This window comes from Hypanus sabinus, chromosome 7 (genome assembly GCF_030144855.1).
Source record: "Hypanus sabinus isolate sHypSab1 chromosome 7, sHypSab1.hap1, whole genome shotgun sequence".
Classification (NCBI taxonomy): domain Eukaryota; kingdom Metazoa; phylum Chordata; class Chondrichthyes; order Myliobatiformes; family Dasyatidae; genus Hypanus; species Hypanus sabinus.
In genome coordinates this window covers 31,986,352-32,007,829 of record NC_082712.1, presented here as the reverse complement: position 1 = coordinate 32,007,829, position 21,478 = coordinate 31,986,352, and the positions used below count along the sequence as shown (strand labels likewise).

The window sequence follows — 21,478 nt, the reverse complement described above, 5'->3', positions numbered from 1 at the left end:
AGTCGCGTTGCGGGTCAAGACTCTTCATTAGGAATAGACAGCCAGCATCTTTTTCTCAAGATTCGCAAGTTCAAGCTCAGTTTATTGTCATTGAACTGCACACAAAAATATTGCTAAACGAAACAATGTTCCTCCAGACCAAGATGCATAACACAGTACATATACATAGCTCACTCACATAACACATAAAGTAATATTACCACTAGTAAATTAGCAAATAATAAGGTGTATTTATGACAAATAAAAATTAAACAGTACAACACTACTGGCACTTCATGTTGGGATGGTGGCTGTGAGGACAGTAGCCTTATGGTTTGGGAGAAGAAGCGGTTTCCCATCATAACACTTCTTGTCTTAATGCTATGGTACCTCCTGCCTGATGGTAGGAGTGCTAGGGTATTTCTAGTACTAGAGGGAATCTATTTAATGTGAGAGGAGGAAAATACAAAGGAGATGTGCAAGGCCATTTTTTAAACACTGGTGGGGGTCCAGAATGTATTGACAAGGGCAGTAGATAGCATGTGAGTAAAGAAACTTTTAGGTAGACATATGAATATGCATAGAAGGGAGGGATATGGTCAATATGCGGGAATGAGGGTTTGGATAAATTAGGGATTAGTAGTTTAATTTGTTCAGCACAACATCATGGAGCAAAGGACCTGTCCTGTGCTGTACTGTTCTATATTCTACATGCGATTAGTTCAGTTGCTGTATTCCCCAGACTGATTGTAAACTTTCACCCTATGAATGTCAATAAATGTACTTAAGAATGGGGATATTCTTGAATTTCAGTAAGTGGATCAAGGTACAGATCAGTGAATACAAGTTCAGAAAGCTAAATATGTAAATTGATTTGTTTGTGTATAATGTTGAAAATTATGGTTTATACTTAAGTAAGAAGCTGGGGGAGAGATTTTTCTCCCAGAGCATGCTTGGAGAAAATTGACAGACACAGGTTCACATTGAACTAGTCCATAGTGGAGAAAACATAGAAGACATGATGTGTTAAGGCCTAGATCAATAAATGTGTTAAGGCCTAGATCAATAAATACTAAGCAGAGCCCCAGTGAATTCTTGTGCAGGAGTCTGAACCCGACATAAAAGCTTTCAACTTCATATATTTTGTTCAGAATTGTAATGTTTCAATAAAGAAGATAATGGAGAAGATAAGCTCCATTGGACAGCTATCATTTGTTTTGCAGGAAGCAATGAGTGTTTTGTTGACAGACCTCTATTGAAAGCATTGTGTTCTTTGTTTCATTCAGAGGTTCCGTCTATATCAAGTATTCAGGTTTAAAATAAAATTGAAGAGGAAGAACATACTCTTGCATCTTTTTTGGTTACTGTCAGAAATTTAAGTAGATATTCAAAAGGTTTTAAAGGTAAATGTAAAAACATATAGCTTCTCTATATATTAGGTAATAATGAATTGGATAAATTACTGTACTTTGGTGATAATCTCAGCACCAAGGAATGAATCACAGGATTATTTGTTTGTTCATTGTATACCGTGTTGTATGGCACAGATGATCATGGTCTTTCCATGGCCATGATTGTTCTTGGCAACTTTTTCTACAGAAGTGGTTTGCCATTACCACCTTCTGGGCAATGTCTTTATGAGACAGGTGACCGCAACTGTTATCAATACTTCTCAGAGGTTGTCTGCCTGGTGTCAGTGGTCATATAACCAGGACTTGCACCAGCTGCTCGTAAGACCATCTACCACCTGTTCCCTTCCCATGGCTTCACGTGATCAGTGGGGGCTAGGCAGGTGCTACCTTGCCCAAGGATCACCTGCAGCTCAGCAGAGGGAAGGAGTCTTGCACTTCCTTTGGTAGAGACGCATCTCCACCCTGCCACCCAAAAGGATTATTAGTACAAAGAAAAAGATCTTTTCATCCACTCCACTCCAGCCTTTTACAGGAGCAACTCAGTTAATCTTTTCTAATTTCATTGCATTTTTTCTTTCCATCTAGTATTGGTCCTCTTTGATTGTCAAGTTGAATCATCTTCACAACCCTCTGAGGCAGTGAATTCCAGAACAACTCGTTGTTTGTTTCAAAAATCATTTGTTATCTTGACTTCTCGGATTCTGCCATCAATCATCTTAAACCTTTGACTCCCACTTCTTAAGCCTTCAGTCAGTAAAAACAGTTCCTAATTATTCACTCTGGCAAAACACTTCATGATCTTGAGTCTATCTGATTAATTCTTGATCTTCTCTGCCATTAAGTTCTCCAATCTATCTGGTAAATGAAATCCCTTGACCCGGGAGACATTGCAATATACTGTAGTTTTTCTGCACATGTGTTAAAGTCACTTGCTGGTTATCCCTTGTTAATTTTCATGTTCCAATTTGTTAATTTTTACTAATATTTCCCATCCTCCAAGGGCAAAGTGACCAGGTTACAGTGATGGGTGTATACAGTCCTTAGATCCTCATTTGAATGAAAGGATAAGCACTAGATTCCTCAAATCCTCTGGGAATTCCCCAAACTCTTCTCCATAATAATAATTAAAAAAAGACAAAGATTGTAGTGTGTGTGTCTGCCTTCACTAGAAACCCATGATTCCTCCTGTCATCTGCTGACTTTCTTTTTCTTTTTAAATCTTTTTATTAGTTTTAAACAAACATAAATGAAACATGAATACAAAATGTTTGAGAGTATATAATTAATAGTTTAAATAGACATTTAGATATGTAATAATAAAAATATATAACCTCTCAAACGCAGAACATTGATGAACAAAGAAGTAAAAAGAAAAAAAAAGAAAAACCCCCCAAAAAAAAGAGGGAAAAAAAGCAAAAAAAAACACTATCCAACATGGGCCATTGAATAATATTAAGTACATATACAGTAGTGCCAATAACTCCGAACCTCCATCCAATTGATTAAGGATAATATAAGTAAGGTTTAGGAAAAGACAATCCAACTCATGTGAAAATGTTGAATAAAAGGTCTCCAAGTTTCTTCAAATTTAACTGAAGGTTCAAAAACCACACTTCTAATTTTTTCTAAACTCAAACAAGAAATAGTTTGAGAAAACCACTGAAATACAGTTGGAGGATTAATTTCTTTCCAATTCAATAAAATAGATCTTCTAGCCATTAATGTAACAAATGCAATCATTCGTTGAGATGAAGCAGATAAACGATTATCATTCGTCATTGGTAAACCGAAAATTGCAGTAAGAGGATGTGGTTGAAAATTAATATTTAAGACTTTTGAAATAATACTGAAAATATCTTTCCAATAATTTTGTAAACAAGGACAAGACCAGAACATATGAGTCAATGAAGCAACATCAGAATGACATCTATCACAGGTTGAGTTAAGATGAGAATAAAATTGAGCCAGTTTATCCTTAGACATATGAGCTCTGTGTACAACCTTAAATTGTATTAGGGCATGTTTAGCACAAATAGAGGACGAATTTACCAATAATAAAATTTGTTCCCATTGCTCAGTAGATATAGGACAATGCAACTCTTCTTGCCATTCCTTCTTAATTTTTTCTGATACATCTAACTGTAAGTTCATGACCATCTTATAAATGATGGCTACTAAACCCTTTCGATAAGGATTAAGGGCTAAAATTCTATCTGTAATGTCCAATGGACATTCTTTCGAAAAAGACTGTAACTCATTATACAAAAAATTTCTAACTTGCAAATATCTAAAAAAAATGGGTTTTAGGTAAATTATATTTATTAGATAGCTGTTCAAAGGACATAATGTTATCATCCAGAAACAGATCACAAAAACATGTTATACCTTTTGTTTTCCATAAAAGAAAAGCTTGATCCATAGATGAAGGCCGAAAAAAATAATTAGATATTATAGGAAATGATAAAATAAATTTATTCAAACCAAAAAATTTACAAAATTGAAACCAAATTCGTAATGTATATCTGACTATAAGATTAGTTATCTATTTATTCAATTTGAATAAAGAAAAAGGAAGTGAAGATCCTAAGATTGAAATCAGTGAAAAATCTTGCACAGATTTACATTCCAAATTTACCCATTGTGGGCAAGTAGCTATAGTCCATTCTTGTGTCCAGAATATTAAATACCGTATATTGACTGCCCAATAGTAAAATCTTAAGTTTGGTAAAGCCAAACCGCCCTCCTTCTTAGGCTTCTGTAAATATTTTTTACCCAATCTAGGATTTTTGTTCTGCCACAAGTAAGAAGATATTTTAGAGTCAATAGTATCAAAAAAAGCTTTAGGAATAAAAATTGGTAATGCTTGAAATAAATATAAGAATTTAGGTAGTATCATCATCTTAATAGCATTAACTGTACCAACCAATGACAAAGATAGTGAAGACCACCTAATAGCAAGTTGCTTAATTTGATCAATTAAAGGTAAAAAGTTAACCTTAAATAAATCTTTATGTTTTTAGTAATTTTAATACCTAGGTAAGTAAAATAATCTGTAACAATTTTATATGGTAAATGTTTATAAATTGGAACTTGCATATTTAATGGAAATAGCTCACTCTTGTTAAAATTCAATTCATAACCAGAAAAATTACTAAATTGAGCAAGCAAAGACGAAATAGCAGGGATAGATTTTTCAGGGTCAGATATATATAATAACAAATCATCAGCGTACAATTATACTTTATACGTCCTCTCCCCACGGGTAATACCCAGAATATTAGGTGATTCACGAATAGCTATAGCCAATGGTTCTAAAGCAATGTCAAATAGTAAAGGACTTAAAGGGCAACCTTGCCTTGTACCACGAAATAGCTGAAAAAAAGGGGATCTTTGATTATTGGTAAAAACCGAAGCTGAAGGTTTATGGTATATTAATTTAATCCATGATATAAATTTTGAACTAAAATTAAATTGTTGCATTGTAGTAAATAAATATGGCCATTCAACTCTGTCAAATGCTTTTTCATCATCTAAAGAAATAACACATTCTGGCATTTTAGATGAAGAAGTATAAATAATATTAATTAATTTTCTAATGTTAAAAGATGAATAGCGATTTTTAATAAATCAAGTCTGATCTTCAGAAATAATTTGAGGTAATATATTTTCTAATCTAATTGCCAAAATTTTACTGAAAATCTTAAAATCCGTATTTAATAAGGATATAGGTCGATAGGATGCACATTCAGTAGGGTCTTTATCTTTTTTAAGAATTAAAGAAATAGAAGCTTCATAAAAAGATTGTGGTAATTTACCTACACTTAATACATCTTCAAAAATTTTACATAGCCAAGGAGAAAGTATAGGAGAAAAAGATTTAAAAAATTCTACTAGAAAACCATCTGGACCAGCAGCTTTACCAGAATTCATTTAAAAAATAGCCTTTTCTATTTCAGACTCTGTAATAGGTGTATCTAAAATTACATTATCCTCAACAGTTACTTTTGGAATATTCAATTTCCTTAAAAATTCATTTATTATAGAAGAGTCCTTAGTGAATTCTGATTGATATAAGGAGTTATAAAAATCTTGAAAGGCTCTATTTATCTCTTTGTGGTCGATCGTCAGAGTACCATCTTGTTTACGAATTCTAGTAATCTGTCGTTTATCCGAAACAATTTTCAATTGGTTAGCCAATAATTTACCAGACTTATCTCCATGCATATAGAATTGAGTTTTTGATTTAATTAACTGACTTTCAATCGAAGAGGATAATAATAAACTATGCTCCATTTGAAGATTCACTCTTTCTTTATAAAGTTCTTTACTAGGGGTCATTGAATAAATTTTATCAATTGCTTTGATTTTATCAACTAATGTTAATATTTTAGAATTAGTTCATTTCCTAACTCCAGCAGAGTATGAAATAATCTGTCCACGAATATATGCTTTAAAAGTATCCCACAAAATTCCACTAGAGATCTCTACTGTAGAATTTGTTGTGAAAAACAAATCAATTTGTTGTTTAATAAAGTTAACAAAGTCTAAATCCTGCAATAAAATAGGATTAAACCTCCAAAATTTAGCATTGATATGTGAATCCATTATTTTAATAGATAACTTCAGAGGTGCATGATCAGATATGGTAATACAGTCATATTTACAATCAGTAACGTCTGTGAGTAAATGGTGATCAATGAAAAGGTAATCAATTCTTGAGTAATTATGATAAACATGGGAAAAGTATGAAAACTCTTTGTCATTAGGGTGTAGAAAACGCCAAATTTCACAAATAGCTGAATCAATCATAAAAGAGTTAATAAGAGAAGCCGATCTATTCGGAAGAGTTTGGGTAGGCTTGGATCTATCCATCACAGTGTTTAAACAACAGTTAAAATCCCCACCCATTATCAGTCTATGTTGATTCAGATTAGGAAAGGATGTAAATAAGCATTTAAAAAATTCAGGACAATCAGTATTTGGAGCATAAACGTTAACTAAAGCAACTTTTTGATTAAAAAGTAGACCAGTAATAAGCAAAAATCTACCTTGTGGATCTGAAATTGTTTCATGATGTATAAAAGAAGTTGATGAGTCTATAAAAATAGAAACACCTCTTACTTTGGCTTGCAAATTTGCGTGATGCTGTTGGCCCTTCCAAAACCTAAAAAAGTATTGACTATCCACCTTCCTTACATGAGTCTCCTGCACAAAAATAACATTAGCATTCATTCTATGGAATACTTTGAATATTTTTTTCTGTTTGATCAGATGATTTAAACAAAATTAATAATCCTATCCATATTGACAATATTTATTACAGTTAACACATAAGTTTAAAAAAAAAGTGAACTCATGAACCCGGAAGAAGGAAGTGAGTTCAAGGAGAAACCGGAAGTCACGGCACTGCAACCATTTTTGTAGTTTCATATAGGCCCATGAAATAAAACTATGCAAAAAGCAAGCAAAAAGGAAAAAAAAGAAAAAGAAAAATCCCCCTCCCTCCACCCTCGAAACCCCAGGAAAAAAGCCAAAAAGAGGCAAGCAGGCAATCTAATACTAAAATTACCCCCACGTCTCAAGATGGCAACTCAGACAAAAAAAAATTGAAAAAAATACAAACAACCCATATTATAAGAAAGGGTTAATATAACAAAAGTTAAAATATAAAATTAGTATTTTATATATAATCTGCTGACTTGTTGCTTATGGTATTGATATTATCCGGGTCCTAAAGCTGGCATTATACTGTAGGTACTAGTGAAAGTTGTCCAGTTTTACTATTCTTCTACACATTGACAACTGTAACAGCACAGGTTCTTTCAATAACACAGAACTTGGAAATTTCAATATTTTTGCTACCAGTCTTCACCCTGCTCTCACCATCACTTGGTCCATCTCTTAATCTTCATTCCTCTTCCTGGGTTTTAAATATATTCTGCACAGAAAGCCAGATTGTATGAACATTGTATTATCAAATTTCAGTAGGTGCTCCCACTTCTATCCCTTTTCTCTTTTCTCTGTCTATCTGATCCTCCTGTTTGCCATCACCACGTGTCTTTACCTTTCTCCTGCCTCTTCATCTGAACATCATCATCAAAGTGGATCCGCTTTCTCTACTACTCCCCTCTGTCCTCCCACCATGCTCCACCTTGCTCTCCTGTCAGATTCCTTCTTCTTCAGCCCTTTGTCAGTTCTACCTATCAAATTCTAGCTTCTGACTCTATTACCACTCTCTCCTCCTCCATCTGTGTATCACCTGGATCCACCTGTCACCCTGCCGGTTTGTGCTCCACCCCTTCCCTTCATCTGATAGGAGAGGACAGTGGACCATGGAATAAAGGGGAGGAGGAGAGAAGGGGAACCAGAGGGAGCAACTTGGAGAACATGGAAGGGGGAAGAGAATTATTGGGGATGATGGGATAAGAGAGAGAAAGGCAGTTACTGGAAATTAGAGAAATCAATTTTCATGAAATCAGATTAGGGACTACCAAAGCAGAAAATGAAATATGAGCTGCTATTACTTTTCCACTCTCTCTTTTTGCCTGCGTACCTGTCTGTCATCCCCGTCTCTCCTGGATTCACTTATCACCTACCAGCTCTCACTCTACCCCTCCCCCAACTTCTTATATTGGCCATTTACTTCTTTCAATCTAGTCCTGAAGATGGGTCTCGGTCCAAAACATGAACAGTCTTTTTCCCTCCATAGATACTGCCTAACCTGCTGGGTTCCTCTAACATTTTGGGTGATGTATGTCGGGGTAATGGTTTGAAACCGAATGGGAGTGGATGTGAAGCTCTCTCTTCCTAAAAATCAAAATTCTGATTCAGAATCAGAATCAGGTTTATTATTACTGGTTTATGTAATGATATTTGTTTCATGGTGGTAGTATGGTGCAAAAACATAAAAATTGCTATAAATTAGGAAAATAAATTAATTGTGCAAAAAATAGAAATATCAAGGTAATTTCATGGACTGTTCAGAAATCTGATGACATTGGGGAAGGTTATCTCAGAGAGTTAACCACACCATTAACCTGATAGCATAATAGCATGGCATATTAGTCTTATTAATTTGCAAGAATATACAGTTTAGAAATTTAGAAATTATCAGAATTAACAAGCATTGATGAAGTAATTGAGTTTCATTGTTCTTGATTGGGTGCAAAGTGCTTAATTGCCTTTAGCATTTTCATTTCAAATCAATATGCTTATTTCCAATTCTTGCGATTTACAAGGCATGCAAGCCCCTGTTTTAGTTCTTATGCAAAATGATTTAACCTGTGGTTTGACTTTGCAGTTTTGCATTCAGCTGAGATGAAATTGAGCATGTGTAACACATGAGGTTGAGTGTCCTAGGGACTCTGCTACAGTTTTTGCTTTGCATTGCTGCCTTACAACAATTATCTCGATAATGCTTCATTTTAATGAGAATAGTTGCTTTGTTTGCAGTCCTAAGTGGGAATAAAACAATAGGTTAATTGAATCTTTTTGTTTGTCCACAGCCTCAACAGCCACCCCTTTCTCATGCAGATTCACAGATTGGAGAACCGTGAGTACTGTTTTTGTTTGCTGAATAGAATGTTGATTTAGGCCACATCCACACTACGCCCGATAAATCCGTAACCGAAGCTCTTTCTCTTCATTTTTACCCTCTGTCCACACTGAAACGGCGTTTTCGTCCCCCGAAACCAAAGCTTTTCAGAAACGCTTTCCAGGGTGGGTATTTTTGAAAACGCTGCTCAGACGGATCAGTGTGGACGGGGTAAGCGGAGACTTTTGAAAACGCTATCAGACTGGAGCGTGCCATTTCATTGTTTTCTTGAACACAATCTAACAATTTCAGAACAGATGGCAACGAGACTGAAGCCAGAAGAGTTAGAAATGTACTCACCAAATACTTTGACCCATAACTTACTGGATAAATAAGCATACTGTACTCACTTTGCCCTGTTTTCTGTCCTTGCTTGTATGAAGGTGGTTTACCTATTTATGAAAGTACTTCTTTGACAATAGATGTGTAACAGCCTAGTGTAACATTGTATGGAAATACAAGATAATACTGATGCAGACATGTTTTATACATTTAACAAGGTGCTTTATTAATGCAACAGAGTTAGTCAGTTTTTCAACGTTCGTCGTCAGCCAGATCAACCTGTCCGTGAACTCCCTGTCGGTTGCCTCCATACGCTCCAGTATTTGTTTGTTTTTTAGTTTCAAGTTCTCCTGCACGAGAGCCAACAGCTGTCCTTCATTTTAAGTTTTTCTAGTCTGTAACTACACAAACACGCACTTTTATGGCGAGATTCGACACCAAACATGTTACTTGTTTTTGGTAGATGTATCCTGTGCATGCTCAAGAGGAGGAGATTCACCAAAATCTCCATTTCAGTGTGGATAGAGATATTTTCAAAAACGCATAGTGTGGACGCCTATCGTTGCAAAACTGGTATTTTCAAAATTATCTGGTCTAGTGTGGATGTAGCCTCGAGGTGTTCAGAGGAGGAAGATTTTCACCCAGAGGGTGGTTGAAATCTGGAATGCACTGCCTGAGAGACAATGCAGGTGGAGAATTGCACAAGATTTTAAATATTTAAATGTCTAAACATATGCTGGAAATCCAGAACAACACATAGAATGCTAGAGGAACTCAGCAGGTCAGGCAGCATCTAGGGAGGATAGTAAACAGTCAACATTTCAAGCCAAGTCCATTCATTCTAAAGAAGCCCTAATGAAAACTCTTGGCCTGAAATGTCAACTGTTTTTTTCCTCCATAGATACTGCCTGACCTGCTCAGTTCCTCCAGCATTTTGCGTGCTATTTAGATGAGTACTTGACTTGACATGCCATGGAAGGTTACAGGCCAACTGCTGGTGAATGGGATTAATACAGATGGGCATGGACGTAGTGTGGCAAAGGGCCTGTTTATGTGTTGAGTATTACTGAGATGATTTCAGAATCAGATTTATTTTCATTAGCTTAGAGAACTGTGTATATATGTATAGCTAGGGTGCCTAAGACTTTTTGCACAGTACTGTAGTAATTTTAAATATTGCACTGTACTTACTGCTGCAAAAAAAAGAAATTTCATGATGCATGTGAGTGACGACAAGCCTCATTTTGATATGGGTCTCAATTGTGGACTGAGAGTGGGAAGTTCAAAGTACATTTACTATCTAAGTATGTATACATTATACAACCTTGAGGTTTGTCTCCTAACAGGCAGTCATGAAACAAAGACACCCCATATATGTGAAAAAATGCTGTCCTAACACGCAATGTGCAATGAAAACAACTTCATGAAAACAGTAACCACAAGCAACTTGTGTTTCTGCACATAAGTCTGCAAGAGAGTTCCATAGAGAGCCGCAAAGCCGAGTAAACGTCATGGAGCAGCAATCTTAATCAGTCCATACCTCACCTTTATCCCTGACACCTTGACCTTGGCAATCTGGCCCAGCGCTAAACTCTCCATCCAAAAATCAAATTCTACTGCTTCAAGCAGCAATCTGAACTGGCCCATACTTACCTCAGGTCTCAACACCCTGACGTTTTCAGTGTGGCCTGGTGCTTAAATCTCCATCCAGACAACAGGTTCTTGCCGCTTGGATATGCCGGACTTCGATGGCCCGTGGCTTCAATTCGGCCTATGCCTGGTCTCAGATGCTCTTCCAGTCTCTCAGCGATGGACCCACTGTCTCGCCTTGCCTCGGTTCTGCCGCGTCAAATTACCTCCAAGTTCAAAGGGAAGTTACAAACTATTACTTGCAAAAATTATTTGCCAGAGAAGTGTGGTTAACTAAGTATTTAGTTGCTCACTTTATTTTGTTATCCACCAGCCAGAAGTTGCAGAGATTCACCAGCGCCATCTTACACCAGAAGGCAGGAAGAGAGAAATCATGGTCAGGAAAAGGGAAAGATAGAGAGAGGAGAGTGCAGGAAGACATTCTGTAATGATCAATAAATCCAATTATTTGGAATCAAATGACATGAAATTTATTGTTTTGTGGCACCAGTGGAGTGCAAAGACATAAAATTATAATAAATTATAAAAATAAATAACACAAAAAAGGGAATAATAAGGTCATTTTCATGGACAGTTCAGAAATCTGATGGCGGAAGGGAAAAAATTATTTATGTATTATTGAGTGTGGGTCTTCAGGCACCTGTACCTCCTTCCCAATAACAGTACAAGAAGAGGGCATTGTCCCAAATGCTAAAGGCCCTCAGTGATGAATGGCGCCATCTTGAGGTTCCTCCTCTTGAAGATGTCCCTAAAGATGGGGTGGGTTTTATCCATGATGGAGCTAGCTGATTTCATGATCTATATGCTAAAATTAGGGATCCCTCAGAACAGTTGGTACTCCTTGGGAGACATGTCTATGCTGTCGGGAGACTGACTGCCAAACTCATTTCATCCAGAAAGTAATGAGGCATGGGATCCGTGGAATCTTGGCAGTATGGATTCGGAATTGGCTTGCCCATAGAAGCAGAGGATAGTAGAAGATGGAGCATATTCTGCCTGGAGCTCAAAGACAAATGGTGTTCTACAGGGATCAGTACTGGGACCCTTGTTCTTTGTGACTTTTATGAGTGACTTGTATGAGAAAGTGGAAGAGTGGGTTAGTAAGTTTGCAAATTAATCTAAAAATGGTGATGTTGGGTAGTGTAGAAGGTTTTAAGACCAAATAGGAAGTCACCTCATTCTAAGAAGGATGTGGAAGTTTTAGGGAGGATGCAGAGGAGATTTATTGGAAGGCTGCCTGGATTAGAGAACATGTCTTATCAGGTTATGTGGAGCGATTTAGGTCTTTTCTCTTTGGAGTGAAGGAGAAAGAGAGGCGACTTGATAGAGCTGTATAAGAATATGCTAGACACAGTTGGAATGGACAACCAATGCATTTTTCCTAGCTCATCAGTGAGTAATGCCAGAGGAACTCCTTTTAAGGAGAGTGGAAGAAGGTTTACGGGAGATGTCAGAGAGTCGGAAGTGTCTGGAATGCACTGCTGGGTATGGTGCATGGTTGAGACTGATAAATTAGGGCCATTTAAAAGTCTCTTAGATAGGCACACGGATGAAAGAAAACTAGAGAGTTATGGGCTGTGTTGGAGTTGGATGAATGGTCAGCACAATGTCATCGGCTGAAGGGCCTGTACTGTTCTTTGTACTATTTTTACTTGTCCTTTTTCTATTAAACAGAGCATTAAAAGGAATAGTATTTTTCCTTCTACCCACAATTAGGGTGTTCAAAATTAACAAAAATACCATTAATGTTGCTTAGGTGTTTCTACTCCAAAGTTATGGCATGAACATAAACCATGCATGTCTCAGAGAATCAGACGTTGAGGAACAATGATATTTTTAGGGAAGTCTATTTTGCCTATTAAAGCATAATGTTGGCTATTAATATAGAGCAGGCTAAACCTATTTCCCTGTATTTTATTATCTGCCTTTTCACTGATATACTTTGTGACAAATGGCCTTTGGGGTATTAATCTCCTGTTCTAACAAACCCCATATGATGTGTCTCCACTGATAATCCTGGAACTATGTTCCCTTTTTATTGATTTGTCAATGAACATGAAAAATGCTATTTCACTCTCATCTAAACTTTGCTCATAGTTTTTAAGCCTCTATTCATTCATTGTTTTCTCCCTCTTTTTCTGTGATTAAAATATTTTTTCAATCACTTACTATATCCTCTCTGTCTCTATTAACCATTCAGCAATGGTGTCTAAATCACACATTTGATTTAATATTTCTTGCAAACTCATTCCAGGTCCATACTTTTCTATCTGCTAACCCAGTGCATAAAAACAAGAAGCCTATTTGTCTTTCCTTTAGATTAGATTACACAATTACTTTGAAATTAGTACTGACTTAATGTTTTTTTTAGATATTATGTCAAATATGAGCTAGCTGAACTTAAGCTTTTTCTCACAGATACCAAGCAATGTACAGCTACAACCCACGAAATGAAGATGAACTGGAGCTTAAGGAAGGAGATATTGTTGATGTAATGGAGAAGTGTGACGATGGATGGTTTGTTGGTAAGTGTGTTTTTTTGTCTCCCCACAGTATTTATCATGGTACAGAGGAAGTAACAGATTGTTAATATTTGAATCAGAAACTCACACCAGTAACAATTAGTTAATTAGAATGAGAAAACATCTCTTAAATGTTACAATGATTAATTTTGTGGATTGTAGTCCAAACATGGGGCAGAAATGGCTTCCTTAAGTACAGTCCTTTGGGATAAGAGGAAAGACTATTGATAAATCCATATGAAATTTTAATACATTTGTTGATCCCGCAGCCCCAGTAAAGAGAGGTGTACAATGGAAACACAGGGTCAAGATGGGGCTTCTATATGTTGGCAGCAGTTTTTGAACATGTTTTCAGTACAGGTTCTCATTGGGAATGTGGGATCAATGAAGTTACACCGTAGGAATAGAATTTTGCTTTCTGTAGTAATATTCCCAACCAATACCTTTCCCAGAGTGTGAAGACTATAAACCAAGGTGCAGATGAGCGTGTTGCTGAGAGTTGGTCCTTGCCAGTTACCAACAGTATAAGACCATAAGACATAGGAACAGAATTAGGCCATTCAGCCCATCAAGTCTGCTCTGCCTTGCCATCATGGCTGATCCCAGATCCATTCAACCCCATACACCTGCTCTCTTGCCATGTCCTTTGATCCCCTGACCAATCACGAAGCTATCAACTTTAAATATACCCACAGACTTGACCTCCACTGCAGCCTGTGGCAGAGCATTCCATGGATTCATTACTCTCTGGCTAAAAAAAATTCCTCCTTACCTCTGTTCTAAAAGATTGTCCTTCAATTTTGAGACTGTGCCCTTTAGTTCTGGATACCCCCACCATAGGAAACATCATCTCCACATCCACCCTATCCAGTCCTTTCAACATTTGCTAGGTTTCAATAGGATCCCCTTCCCCCCCCCCCCCAACAATCTTCTAAATTCCCTTGAGTACAAGCCCAAACTGCCAAGCACTCCTCATATATTAACTCTTCATTCCTGGAATCATCCTCATGAACCTCCTCTGAATTCTCTGCAATGACAACACATCCTTTCTGAAATATGGGGCCCAAAACTGTTGACAATACTCCGTGCCTTATAAAGGCACTTATCTCTGTGCTTTTATATTCTATTCCTCTTGAAATAAATGCCAACTATAGTTCACAAGTTTCATATGGTGTCCAATAGTGCAGCATTTTAGACATCTAAAGTCCTTGCTGTCCCTCAATTCAGAACTCTGTATCACTAGAACATGGAGGTGCCTGGTGATGGTCTTATTGCAGTAGCTTAATTGCAATACTCAAAATGAAAATCAAAATACTGAAGATGCCAGAAAACTAAAATAGGAATTGAATATTGCTGTCTGGCCTGCTTAGTTCTTACAACATTTTGTGTATGTGTTGCTTGGAATTGAATATGCTGTAAGCACTTAGTAGGTTGGGCAATATCTATGAGAAGAGAAACAGAGATACCAATTCTGTTCAAAGATGCTTCACCGGAATGAGGAAAGTGGAAACAAAAGTTAGCTTTAAAATGCTGAGAAGCTGAAAGAAGAATGGGTAGGACAAAGGGGATATCTTGAATAGAATAATGCCTGAGAAAATCTGGACCTGCCCTGTTAAAGATGTCCCCTTTGTCCTTTCCATCTTCCCTGGTTTGAAGAATTGATAGGACAAAGGAATGTCTTGAATAGAATGATTCCAGAGTAACCCTGGACCTCCCTTCATCAGATATATCCACTTTTTCCTCTCCATCCTTCCTTCGCCTTCTCTGAAACTCTACTTTCATACTCTTCTTTCAAACTCTTCTTTCACTCTTCTCTTTTTTCATAGTTCTAATGAAGGGTTTTTGACTTTGGAACATTTAATATGTTTTTCATGCCGCTAGTCTTGTCAATTTGTAATGCCCTGGGGAAATTGTAATGTTCTTAATAACAGCATATTATGAATCCTTTCCTAATGACCAATAATATGATTTGATGTTTCAGGACTAATCCTATTTATGTCTATGGAAGATTTCTGTTGGACATCTGTCCGCAGAGTAAGCACCAATGATCAGTAATGATTATTCATATACTCTCTAAATGTTACATTTTAAAATTTTTATTGAGATACAGTGCAGAGCAGGCCCTTCTGGCCCTTCAAGCTAATCCACCCAGCAACACTCAATTTAACCCCCGCCTAATCAGGGGACAGTTTACAATGACCTATTAACCTGCCAACCAGTAAGTTTTTGGACTGTGGGAGGAAAAAAGAGCACCTGGAAAAAACCCATGTGGTCACGGGGAGAATTGCAAACTCCTTACAGCAAAAGCCAGGAAATGAACCCTGGGACTGTAAAGTGTTGTGCTAACCTCTATGCTACCGTGCTGCCTCATTTGATAAGTCTGTGGTAGTTTTAGATAATCAACTCTGGATTACGTTATTCTAGATATTTATGTGCACTGGAGTTTGGATTGAAACTGCCAAGAGTTTATTATTTAGAGAAAGAAAACATTCATTTAACCTATCTGATTTGCATTCTAATACAGAAGGGGAAGTGCAATCTTAACACTGTAACAAGCACGAAAATGTGAATTGAATGCTGATTAAAGTTGATGGGGGTGATAAGCTGACCTGTGGACATGTAAAGTCCTTTAAGAAATTATCTCATCAGTAACATATTAGCTAAATTGAGATATAGCTGCTTTGTGAAGACACCCTAATTGAAACTAGTTCATAATTGTCCTAGTTAACCCCTCAATTACTTCATAATATATCCAAATCTTGCAAAATTAAGCTTTATTCATAAATATGAAAATGGATGTCAAAAGGACCTGGCAGCAGCCACATTTGTCCAAGCCTGGGGCACTATTACTGTCAAACATTTTGCCAGATATCAAGAACAACATCTTTGCTACCAACTCCAGAAGAAAGGACATGCGTATGGAAAATATTGGCACATTAAAAAAATGTAGGTTGTGATGTCTGAGCTTTTTTTCTACTACACGTAATTATTGGAAAGAATCAACAACCAGAAGTGACTTGTGGGGAGCAGCAAACTGAGCCCAGAATTAATAGATCAGAAGAATGTGATGTTGGAACACCACAGGCAAGCCCACCTGGACTGGAGGAATGGACCGCAAATAAACTCCGTCTGTACCTGAAAACAAAATATCATCTACTTTGGAGTCCTATTATATCTGGTAAGCTTACCTTATCGTCTCTCCTTCCATGCCGCTTCCCACTAAAGTAAATGTAAAGGATGGACTTAAGTTTAACATATGAGAATGCCACAAGTGTTTTGACATCCCTCCCCATTTTGCATGTAAGTGGTCCTGTATACTGTGGTCAATTGTTGCACTTAATCTATTTTAGTAAGTTTCTTCTGAAAGCCAAATGCACCTGTCTGACTGTAGCTTCCGAGCATGTGTACAAATAGTAAAGGATTTGTAACTTGTCTTTATTTTGTCTCCCCAGATTGTCAGTCGCCTTCCCTCGCAGACCAATCCATTGAGAAGAACGCAGGACAGGTGCAGAGCTCCCACAAGCTCATTGGCAAAGAATTGCCATCCTCTGACTCTAATACTGAAGATGTGTTGACTGAGGAGAATACACAGACTGTTGTCAAGCCCCAATCACCTGTATCTGTATCCTCTGAAGAAATGAGCTGGACATATATAAAGCCTTTAGGAGGAACTGAGCCAGAAAGCGGAGCGACGAGTCAGTCAGGAGGAGAAGATAATATTTCAGTGAAACCCACAACATCTGAGAATCTTATTTCAGATGAAAGTCTTTCTCCAATTTCTCTGGAAACACAGGGTCAAGATGCACCTTCCCTAGGATCTGAGAGTCTTGATGGATGTCCCCCAGCATCCCCAGATTGCAGAAAGGAATCTAGTCTACCAGAGCAAGTCGACAGCAGTGAACCAATCGCCAAGGAAGCACGTGAGCCTCAAGTAGAGTTCACCAGCTTCCTCACTCCACCAGCTGAGTACCCTGAGCAGATTATGGACAATGTTCCTACCAGCGACCAGACTAAAACAGCAAGTGAGCAAAGCTTCCAGCAACAAGAACCCAATTCCAGTCTCCTTGCTCTGTCTGCTACCTTTGGGACGCTTGTGGATGAAGGTTTGCCCCTACTCAAGAAGTCCATGGATAATGTCCATGACAGTATGCAGTCTGGGAATAAGCAGATGCACATAGACATGGTTCACCTTCACAATGTCGTACACATGGGCTGGGTACAGCTGGCTGAACAGATGAGCTGCCTAATTAATGTGCTCAATACACTCGTACAGAACCAGCAGGCCTCTTCTACCTTGTTAAGTAATGTAGCCCTTCAAAGTACCATAGCAATATCTGAAAGGCATTTCCCAGACTACCTTGGCCGCACAAAAATCACCGAAGAACCACTGCATCAACCATGCTTTCTTACAGATGAAAATTCAAGTAATACTTCTAAAAATCCAGTAGCCAGTCATCCTCAATCTGAAAGCTATTAATGAAATGCCATATGTTAGCATTTTTCCTCAAATACACGTATTCTGCACGGTGTTGTGGTGGTACTGTTTCTGAATAGTATGTACATATTGTATGGTTTTACACAATAGAACGTAAAAGCATCTTTGCACAGACACATTAACTGTATCACACTTTCTTTTGAATAATTTCAATCATAAGGGAATATTTCAATTTTCCTTTTCTATAGGGTAATAATATTCTTTACATAATCATAGCAAAATTCTGCACCCCTTCATTGTTTTCTCTCCACATCTATGAACATTAAAGAAACATGTCAGCACAATGACCATCCAGATTCCTGTTGGGTCTGTAACTGTTCTGTAATGATTTTGCCTTGTGAGACAGAAACACAGTATAGAAATGCCAAATAGATTTATGGAAATGGTTGCAGAAAGGCTCAGCCGCTTCCAAACACCAGGTTTATTTGCTACACTACTCCTTGATTATCTGCTCAGAATGCTTGGGAAAAGTAGTAGGAAGAAGCTCCCAGTCATTAGAATCATCCACCCTTGCTGGCAGCTTGCAGCAGAAGGTAAGTTGATTTTGGATGTGGGGAATTCACAATCGTTGCAGAAGCCCAGGACTTTTAAGTGGGATAGTTAAAAGCTAGTTAGTTCACCCTTCAACTATGAACTAAGTTACAGTTTTGTTGAAATAATGCACTTGTTTCTTTCAGTAAGTAGGCATTCATAATTATCTGCTGTGAATAATTTGTTTTCATATGTATTATAAAATGTTACTGAATTTTGTTAATGTTTTGAATGAGAATAAGACTGCGAGGTTCTTTTGATCTCATCAGAAACATTTTCAAAAATTCAGATCTCCAAAAGCAAAATCACTGCAGATGCTAAAAATCTGAAATGAAAACAGAAAATTCGCAGCAATATGAGCAGTTTGTGTGGAAAAGAAAGCAGCGGTGATGCTTTGATGAATTTGATAACACTATCAGAATTTTTTTTAATCAAATGGTTAATTGCTGTGAAGTACAAGAACTGGTTAGAGGGATACTTAAAGAAGTCTTGAGTGCTTGAAACAATTTGGATTATGGTTATACATACACACACACACACACACACACACCCCTTTTTATATCCTGACAAACAACATCTATGATATTGAGAGGTTGATTATCACCCCTTCGCATTTGCAAGTTTGTTGTGGTTTTGATTCAAAATCAAATCAATAACCTCATGAAAATATGAACTTTGCCAATTCTAAGTGTTAATCAAAATGTTAAGTGATAAACAAAATGAGATTGTAGGGCAGTGAAAGAATAAAGAGCAAGAGGCTCAAATGTAATGAAGTTTGCTTTTTCTTTTTAATCACAGGAACTTCTCGGCGATCCATGTTCTTTGGTACCTTTCCAGGAAACTATGTGAAGCGACTATAAAATTTCACACCCATTTGCATTCACTTGCTTTGAGTTTAGCACAGTAACTTCTGCAGGTTTCATTAAAGGAAGTTTCGATCTGTAGACACTCAAAGATAACCTTCGTGGCAGGTGTGTGATTGACTACAGCTAACCTCAGGCTTTGCACCAATTGGCACTATCTTCTGCCAAGTAACAAGGACATTATTAAAAAGAATTCTGACTGTGTTGCCTGGAGGCCACCCTGCATTCCCTTTAGGATGTCTCGAGAGCAATTGTTTTTAATTATTATAACAGTGCACTTACTTTTCCCCAATGTATGCAAATATAGTGAATGCTTATTTATTCTTCTTGGAACAGGAGCACACAGTGGTCGATCACTAACATTTACTACTGATGATTTTGTCACAGAGTAGAATAAATTCATAATACGTTCAGCATGTCTTTGACCAGTAACTCTTACAGGTATGATGATTTGTCACTTCAAAATCAGTGGTGAAGATATGTATTTTACTCTTTCCCCACTGGATCACAATTTGTTTTGCTGCTATATGATAGAACCCATAGCACCATGTATTGTGTAGATTGTTTGGAAATCTATGTGTTTCTTTTCATTTCCACACAGGTTCTGTTTTCAAATGGTGACTTAGGATATAGTACAAATAGGGTCTGCAAAATAGAATATTGAGATGGTTCAGTAGTTTAAGGCAAGTCATATTCAAGCCTCTAAGCTTGAGTTTGTGATATTTAACATTGTGGAATGGAAACCTTTGATTTGTATATGACTGCAGGTTGGTAGTTGAAGGTGGCTTAAAGATACAGAGGTGCGAGTCAAGGTGTTTTGTCAGTATATATTCCAATCATCTTTGAGAGGTCTTCAAATAGAACAAATGCACAGATTTAAATTCAATTCTTTGAAACCTATATAATATTATTCATAGTTGCATTCAACCAAATTCATTTATTGATAGAAATCATCTCTTCCTTGCTTTCCTATTTTTTTTCAAAGTTCCTAGAAGCATTTCCAATGTTTTAGTAATAGTGCAACCTCCTGATAAATATGCCAGTTCTGGATTAAAGATTTAGAATGTTAATCTGAGCTGCTCTGTTTGACTAAATTGAAAAGGTTTTTAATGAAGAATTTGAGCATTGTGTTCCCTAAAGTAAAATGGCACACCAATTGTCATGTTGGGCAAGGACACACACAAGATGAAGGAATTTTTAGCGCTGCAGCACCTTAGTTCAAAATAAGTGTGAGAGTTTTAATTTCTTTCATAAATGCTTGAGTGTACTACAGAGGGTGTAGTCTTTAGCATTTTGTGTATATGTGTACATACAAGTCTGCTTTATCTTGTACAGATGTTTTAGTTGTTGAGTTTTAAAACAAAACAACAAAATCACTACTTTTCAGAAACTTTTATAAGTCTCTGCCTTTTCTCTTGCCCCTTTTTACTAACAGTCTCTCCCATGCCAATTGCAAGCACATTTAGATGGTGCAAGTGTGTACGATAGTATTTTGCATAATTTTGCAAACTGTATTTCAAACATAGTGTTACCAGCAAAAAAAAACTAACTGTGTATATATATAACTTTGTAGAGATTAATGGGGGATGAAAACAAATGTTTGGATTGATTTAACAAAACTGTTTTATTACACCAAAATTGAAGGCAGAAGAGCTGTAATTCTGAGGCTTCAAATTTTAAACCTGGTCAACCGCTTACAGCATTGCTGTGAAATCAATATCTTTACTCTTTTATGATGAAAATGACTATATTCGTTGCCTGTATAACAAAACACTTTCTATTCTCTGTAACTGATTTTAGAAGAGTTCTTTCATAAGTGAACATCAATTGATTCATTTTGATGCAGTGCTATTCTTTACGGAGGAAGTAATTTACCTTTTTGTGCTTTTTGTGAATTACAATTCCAAATAAATTTTTGCCTGAATTGAAGCTCTCCCTGGATGTTTTATTTGGCCTGAAGTTTAAAGATTAATGGGGGAAAAAATTAGAGATTAATTTATTGACTTGTACACCAGAGTGCAATGAAATTATGTGTTCACATGAAGCTCACAGTCTAAACAGTATAAATACAATGACAAGTGAAAAACAGCAGAATTATGCAATATTGGCATGAGTAGAATGCATGAAACTCTGCTGGAATGGTGAATTGT

The 21,478-nt window shown here is 36.9% G+C and overlaps 1 protein-coding gene across 2 annotated transcripts in view; it reads left to right on the top strand.

The window, feature by feature from the left end:
* LOC132396655 (sorbin and SH3 domain-containing protein 2-like) overlaps positions 1–21,252 on the top strand; it is a 289,151-nt gene extending 267,899 nt beyond the window's left edge. For both annotated transcript variants that reach the window (XM_059974390.1, XM_059974389.1), the window contains 3 exons: positions 8,897–8,943; positions 13,336–13,442; positions 19,264–21,252. In XM_059974390.1, coding sequence (XP_059830373.1) covers positions 8,897–8,943; positions 13,336–13,442; positions 19,264–19,325 — 216 coding nt within the window. In that variant the 3' untranslated portion in view covers positions 19,326–21,252. The remainder of the gene's footprint in view (positions 1–8,896; positions 8,944–13,335; positions 13,443–19,263) is intronic.
* The last annotated feature ends 226 nt before the right edge of the window (positions 21,253–21,478 follow it).